General features: G+C 40.7%; 1 protein-coding gene across 9 annotated transcripts in view; it reads right to left on the minus strand.

Moving 5' to 3' along the window:
* Positions 1 to 7,500, minus strand: part of LOC135115525 (serine/threonine-protein kinase N-like) — a 148,341-nt gene that overhangs the window by 104,863 nt on the left and 35,978 nt on the right. For 7 of the 9 annotated variants that reach the window (XM_064032386.1, XM_064032387.1, XM_064032389.1 and 4 more), the window contains 4 exons: positions 6,320 to 6,361; positions 4,612 to 4,727; positions 3,152 to 3,329; positions 506 to 669 (listed from right to left, as the gene is read on the minus strand). In XM_064032386.1, the coding sequence (XP_063888456.1) occupies positions 506 to 669; positions 3,152 to 3,329; positions 4,612 to 4,727; positions 6,320 to 6,361 (500 nt within the window). The remainder of the gene's footprint in view (positions 1 to 505; positions 670 to 3,151; positions 3,330 to 4,611; positions 4,728 to 6,319; positions 6,362 to 7,500) is intronic. The other 2 variants (XM_064032388.1, XM_064032393.1) reach the window with 1 other exon arrangement.

Here is a 7,500-nt window from a genome sequence, read left to right on the forward strand (position 1 = left end):
TCTCTTACGAAACTCATCTCCACTAATCTCCACTAAGCTCATCTCTACTTGGTGTCCTCCACTACCTCCCTCACAAACTCATCTCCATTTAAAAGTCTCCATATAACTCTCTCAGTAATCTCAACTTCCACACATCTCCATCACAAAGTCATCTCCATTTAACCTCCACTGAACTATCTCTTGAGCCTCCACACATCCTCCTTTAACCATCTCACCTCCAGACATCTCCCTGACAAATTTATCTCCACTTTATATTCCTCTGTTCCTTCCTTCCTTCACCCAACACTAACCACACACACTTAACCTTCTTTTATCCCTTAATTCCTTCTTTCCTTCACCCAACACTAACCACACACACTTAAATCATCTTTTATCTCCCTATTATCTTCCTTTGTTCCTTCCTTCCCTCACCCAATACCCACTTCACTCTCTAGCACTTTCATCCCTTCCTTCAACACACACACACACACGCGCACACACACACACACACATTCTCAACACTCACCTCCTGCAAATATTTCTTATCAGCTGCCATCTTATTTGCCTGTAGCATTCGGACGGCATTCTTGGCCCCTTCCATGCACCGGCACTCCACATGTAGGCGGTGGATCAGCTCCTCGATCCGCACATCCACAGGTGTCTCCAGGTTGTACTTGTTGGCCGCATCACCTGTGGAAGTGTTCAAAAGTGAGTTATATGTGTTGTGGTGGTGGTTTTATTTACTGCATGTGTGTGTGTGTGTGTGTGTGTGTGTGTGTGTGTGTGTGTGTGTGTGTGTGTGTGTGTGTGTGTGTGTGTGTGTGTGTGTGTGTGTGTGTGTGTGTGTGTGTGTGTGTGTGTGTGTGTGTTGTATCTTCCCTAACCTAACTTAACCTTACCTAACCTAACCTAACTTAACCTAACCTAACTCAACCTAATCTAACCCAAGTTGTTGTGATTTCTTCTCTTTCGCTGTCTGTGTGTGTGTGTGTGTGTGTGTGTGTGTGTGTGTGTGTGTGTGTGTGTGTGTGTGTGTGTGTGTGTGTGTGTGTGTGTGTGTGTGTGTGTGTGTGTGTGTTACTGAATTGGCATGTCATAACATTTCTACAGATTTTTTTGCGATTATTTCTACACTTCTTAGTTTTATTTTACTTTTTCACGTTAGTTGTTGGTCTAATCTGGTCTGCTACTACACAACTTCAGAAACCTTTCCATAATCCCTTCATGCACTCTACAATTTATAAGACTGATCTAATTCTACACCTCCCACAAGCCTTCTACATTCTTACAACACACGTACAACCTACCGCCACCCTTTGTACCCCATCCACTCGCCTTCTACACTTCCACCACTGGTCTAGCAAGCTGTCCATCCCTCCCCTGCATCTTTCACAAGTTTCTTATACATGTTATGCTAATACTAGTCTACCTACATTATCCTATCTTCCTTTTTTTTTTTTTAGTTCTGCAAGCACCCTACACCTCCAGTATTTGTGTATGAGTGTGTGTGTATGTAGTGTTGGTGTTGGCAGAGTATATATATGATGTTGGCTACGTTTGTTTCTGTATTGTTCAGCTTCTGGTTTGTCTTATTTGTCTAAGTAAATCTCTTATTCTTCTGTTTGTATTGGTTTGTCTTGTTTGCAAGTAAATCTCTTATTCCTTCTGTTTGTCTAAGTAAATCTCTTATTCTTTCTGTTTGTTTGTCTAAGTAAATGTCTTATTCCTTCTGTTTTGTCTAAGTAAATCACTTATTCCTTCTGTTTGTCTTGGTTTGTCTTGTTTGTCTAATTAAATCTCTTGTTCCTTCTGTTTGTTTGTGTAAGTAAATCTCTTATTCCTTCTGTTTGTCTAAGTAAATCTCTTATTCCTTCTGTTTGTCTAAGTAAATCTCTCTTTTTCAGCAGCTTTGGTAAAGGGGGCATTCCAAAAGATGACTTATTACCTGTAACTCATTTTTTGTCGTTTTTTTTTTTTTTCAAGTGGCAAGGAAGGATCTGAGGAGATCTGCAAAAGAGGACTTGTCAATTGCAACTTTTTTTTTGTCTTCTTTTTCAAGCAGCAAGTATCCAGGCATATTTCCAAAGGAGAGCTCATCATTCATAACTTTTCCTTCTGTCTAGCATTTGGGAGACATGACGCTTCTATGGCACGACCTGGGCTTGGTCTGTGGCGTCACGTGTTGGCTGGCAGCACCACTCATCCACCCAACTCTTCACCACTGTGCTGACATCACTATCTGAGCAGCCACTGATCACCAGGACTTCAGTGAGTCTAATTTGGAGTGCCAGTTTTTTCTTAAAGAGCACCTGGTTATATTATAAAGCACACACCCACAATGCCTCACTCTGTCTAAGGATATTCTTCAAGTTGGAAGGAAACTTCAAGAAATAAGGGAATAAGAAATAAGGGAAGCTGCAAGAAGCAACCAGGCCTACATGTGGCAGTCCCTGTGTGAAATATACCTACCTATTTCCACCTATCATCCCCATCCATAACTCTGTCTGATCTTCTCTTAAAGCTCCCTAATGTCTTAGCACTAACAACTTGATTACCAAGTCCATTCCATTCATCTACCACTCTGTTTGAGAACCAATTTCTTCCTTTCTCTTTTTTAAACCTAAATTTTTCAAGCTTGAACCCATTATTTCTTGTTCTGTCCTGGTTACTGATCCTAAGAATTATGCTTACATCCCCTGCGTTGCAAAACTTATACCACTAAAAAGACTTCTATCACATCCCCTCTTAACCTACGTCTCTCTAAAGAACGTAAATTTAACAGCTTCAATCTCGCCTCGTAAGGAATATTCCTCATCTCCTGTATCCTTTTAGTGTCATTTTAGCCATCTTTGCAAACTTGTGGAGCTCTTGCCACTCAAAAAAACAACTTCTTAACCACAGAATTCCAGAGGAGCTGAATAATGTGGAAATTACTATATATCTCAACATTACCTATATAAAAAGTGTGTATTCAAAGTGTATAGGATGTCGTTTCCTGGTCTCTGTATTTCAATAAGGGAAGGCGTACTTGCTATCTCATTCAATCATCCCTCCTTCCTAAACTTTTTCTTGCATGCTCTAAAATATCCAGCTTGTCTTTCTACGTGTGTGTGTGTGTGTGTGTGTGTGTGTGTGTGTGTGTGTGTGTATGCCAATCCGCCCCATTCCGTACCCTCCGCGTCCAATCCGTTCTCCGTCTGGTGCTGCTTGGCCTTCATCCGCCTCATCTTGATATACTCGATCTTCGCCTTGGAGTCCGCCAGCATCTGTTGTGCCTCCGCCAGCAGCTTCTTGTCCCGCATCGGCCCCGTGCTGTACATCTGGATTATGTTCTCCGCGCCCGCCTTCACCTGGGGATGGCCGCCTGGTTAGTGGATTCATTGAAGACAGCGGAATAATAGTGAATTCTAATGATAGTTTAAGCTATTTGGTGTGTTTCTCTTTAATTACTTGTGACTCTGAGGTGTCTTTATTTGTTCTACAGCCTTCTACAATCTTTAAGCTGGATGGAAATTATAAAATATATTCTTTTTTTCCATCCCTGTAAATGCTTATCAAGATTTCATGCATTTATGTATCAAAGTGAAATGGTTAATAGACTGAAACCATATTATTCTTTCTTCTTCTTCTTCATGCAAGAGGGACACTGGCCAAGAGCAACAAAATATATATATAATCAACAGGCCAATAACATGCCAGTCCCTAAAGAAAAGCCAAAAGTTTAGCCAAAGTTAGCATGCCTTGAGAACCCCATGTGGGAGAATTCAAGTCACAGGAAGGTCAGGGTGTGTGGGGATGGATACAGAAGCACATGTTGATTCCAGTGGTAGTTTAACAGGCTTGAGTGGAAGTTATTTGCATTTCTGTGACTACAATGATGGTTTGGGAGGCTGCAGTGAAAGTTATTTGGCTTTTCAAGGATGTTATCATGATTCCAAAGGCAGTTCAACACCAACTGTACATCATAAAGGGAAAAACACCCACAAGAACATGACAAAGGTTAAAGAGAAGGCAGAGAAGAGCAGTGAGTGAGAGACAGCACCAATCATAATGCAGAGAAGAGCATTGAGTGAGAGAGAGCACCAATCATAAGGTCAGGAAGAGCACTGAGCGAGAGGAAGCACCAATCATAACGCAGAGAAGAGCATTGAGCGAGAGAGAACACGAATCACAAGGCAGAGAAGAGCATTGAGTGAGAGAGAGCACCAGTGATAGAGGGAGACAGATTAAAGCAGAGATCATTAAGTAAGTGACAGCACCAATCACCACCACATGTCCCCACGTCCTCCAGCACCCACCACGACAACACCAGTAACAGTGAATCACGGAAAAACAGTTTATGGATACAAAAACACAGGGAAGAGTACTGGAACAGGATATCACAGCACTACTTTGCACTGGGTTATTCAGCAAACAATATATGACCTTCAATGCAACGCCCATTAACAGATTAGGGTCATAAGATGAGTCTGCGAGAGCACCACCTGTTCCTCAGCAAACCAAACAACCAGGTAAGCTAACAAGAGTGCTAACAATCCCCCCAACACATCCTACCCCCTAATCTGTACTCTATACCAACTCCCATCCACATGACTACAAATTCACTTCCAGCACCGCCCTCCACTGCCTCACCTTCTGCTCAATCTCCAGCTGTCGTTCGAGGGACAGAAGGCGCTGGTCGCAGGATATCGAAATGGGCTCCAGGGACTTGTCTTGCGTGTCGGTGGCCATCGGGGACAGTGGTGGATCTGCAGGAAGGGCGTGGGGTCAGTGACAAGATTAAGTACAAGAGGAGGTGTATGCATCAAAATAATGGATTGTATAGTCAAGAGATATCTGTGTATACTTTGCCTAAACTTTGAATTTGGCTTAGTTTGATGTTATTTGTGGTTTTCAAGGTGCTGGTGATAGTTTGACAGGCTGTAGTGGAAGTTAGTGTGGTTTTCAAGGGTGTTTTCAAGGTGCCGGTGGTAGTTCGACAGGCTGTAATGGAGTCAGTGTGGTTTTCGAGTGCTTTCAAGGTACCAGTGATAGTTTGACAGGCTGTAGGGGAAGTTAGTGTGGTTTTCAAGCGTTTTCAAGGTGCCAGTGATAGTTTGACAGGCTGTAGTGGGAGTTATTGTGGTTTTCAAGAGTGTTTTCAAGGTGCCAGTGATAGTTTAGGCTGTAGTGGAAGTTACTGGTATTTTCAAGGGAGTTTTCATAATAGTTTGACAGGTTGCAGCGAAAGTTACGAAAGTTTTCATAATTCAAATGACGGTTTAGCAGGTTCTACTAAAAATTACTGGGATTTTCAAGATTCGAATGACAGTTTAAGCGGTTCTAGTGGAAGTGACTGGGATTTTCAAGGAGGTTTTCACGATTCTAAAGACAGTTTCAACAAGAATTCTCCAATACCAATAGGGGAAAACACCCTCGAGGGCCTGACAAAGCAACTATGACCTTTAAAACCAATCCTGACAGAGAGAGAGAGAGAGAGAGAGAGAGAGAAAAGAGAACAAACATAGCACTTCAGAACACAAGCCATAGAAACGCAGTTTATAAAGGTCAAAACTGCCGAGCATGACGGAGAAAATATAAACAAACGTAAGAATAGAAGAATAAAAAAAACGGGGTCATATTGAGTAAGCCAGGGAACGTTGTGTATCATATGAGGTCAGGTGAGGTCAGGTGAGGTCAGGTGAGGTAAAATTCCTTTACTTTTCTGTATATGCAGTAGTTATAAAAATACAAATCATACACAGTTTATATATTATTAGGCATACAGAGAGAGAGAGAGAGAGAGAGAGAGAGAGAGAGAGAGAGAGAGAGAGAGAGAGAGAGAGAGAGAGAGAGAGAGAGAGAGAGAGAGAGAGAGAGAGAGAGAGAGAGAGAGAGAGAGAGAGAGAGAGACTAGCCACAAAGCATAATGTTATTAGTTTTATCAAGCATTTAGTCAGAAAATAAATAAATAAAGAAATAAAGAAAGAAAGAAATAAAGAAAATGAAAGAAAGAAAGAAAGAAAGGAGGGAAAGAGAAAGAGATAAAACCCAAAATGTTAACATACATGTATATACAGAGAGAGAGAGAGAGAGAGAGAGAGAGAGAGAGAGAGAGAGAGAGAGAGAGAGAGAGAGAGAGAGAGAGAGAGAGAGAGAGAGAGAGAGAGAGAGAATTAATAAATACCAATAATAACAATAATAATAACAACAACAACAACAGCAACAACAACAGCAACAACAACGATAACCAACAAACAAACATACATACATACATACAAACAAACAAATTAAAAAAACACCACCAATACATATCTTTATCATTTTAACTTTTTTACACCCTTTCTTTAATTATTTTTACCTTTTTTCCCTCTATTTTTGAGTCTTGCTTTGTGACACAGACCTAGGGGAGGGAGGAGGGGGAGGAGAGGGGAGGAGAGGGATGGGGAAAGGTGGGAGGGGGTAAGGGGTGGGCCACAGAGGCAGCAGAGAGGAGAGGGAGGTGGGTGAGGAGGGGAGGAGGAGAGGAAGGGGGGTGGGGGAGAGGACAGAGACACAGACACTTGGTTAGACACACACAGAAATGGTTGGGCACAGAAACAGACAGACAAACAGACAAATTTTTATCTATCTATCACATAAAAAGACAGAGAGAGAGATTAGTGACATAGATAAGGGTGGGATAGAGAAATGTATGTATGGGTAAGGATCTGGGCTAACTATAGGTGGGAATGGTAAGAAATGGGGTAGAGAAATGACAGGGAAAAATGAAAAACATGGATGAAGAGAGATTATCAGCCAAAGAAATGAGTTTTTATAAAGATTTTGACATAGAAATATGAAGAGAGTCTGGGGAACAGATATATATAGGGGTGACCAGTAAGGCAAGGTTATAGATGGGTAGAGAAATGGTTAAGGAAAAGTATACAATGAGACAAAGAAATGGATGACGACAGATTGTGACATAGAAACAAAGAGAAACGGTTTGGAAATGGTGAAATATGAGTATGATAATATTTGGATAAAGAAAATGTACTTCAAGACACAGATTACACATGTACGGCAGAGAAATGAGGTGAACAGAGATTGTGACACAGAAATATTGAGAAAATTAGTTAGAAATAGAACAGAGGAACACAGAAAAAGCTGAACAAGGATAAAATAGAGAAATACAAAGATTACTGACCAAAGAAATGGTGTACAGAGATTGTGACACAGAAATATGAAGAAAAATTAGTTAGGAATAGAACAGAGGAACACAGAAAAGCTGGATAAGAAAAAATACAGAGAAAATAGAAAGATTACTGACCAAAGAAATGTTTTAGAAATTGTGACAAAGAAATATGGAGAAAAACAGATGAAAAATAGTAATAAATAAAGATAATTCGATAAAAAATATAGATGAACATAGATTAAAGGCCAAAGAAATGAGTTACAGAGTTTGTGACACAGAAATATAGAGAAAAATGGATGGAAATGATGAAAAATGGGTAGATAAAGAAAGGGAAAGAAATATTAAGAAACTATTGGTCAAAAGGTGAG

The sequence above is a fragment of the Scylla paramamosain genome, chromosome 29 (assembly GCF_035594125.1).
Source record: "Scylla paramamosain isolate STU-SP2022 chromosome 29, ASM3559412v1, whole genome shotgun sequence".
NCBI lineage: Eukaryota > Metazoa > Arthropoda > Malacostraca > Decapoda > Portunidae > Scylla > Scylla paramamosain.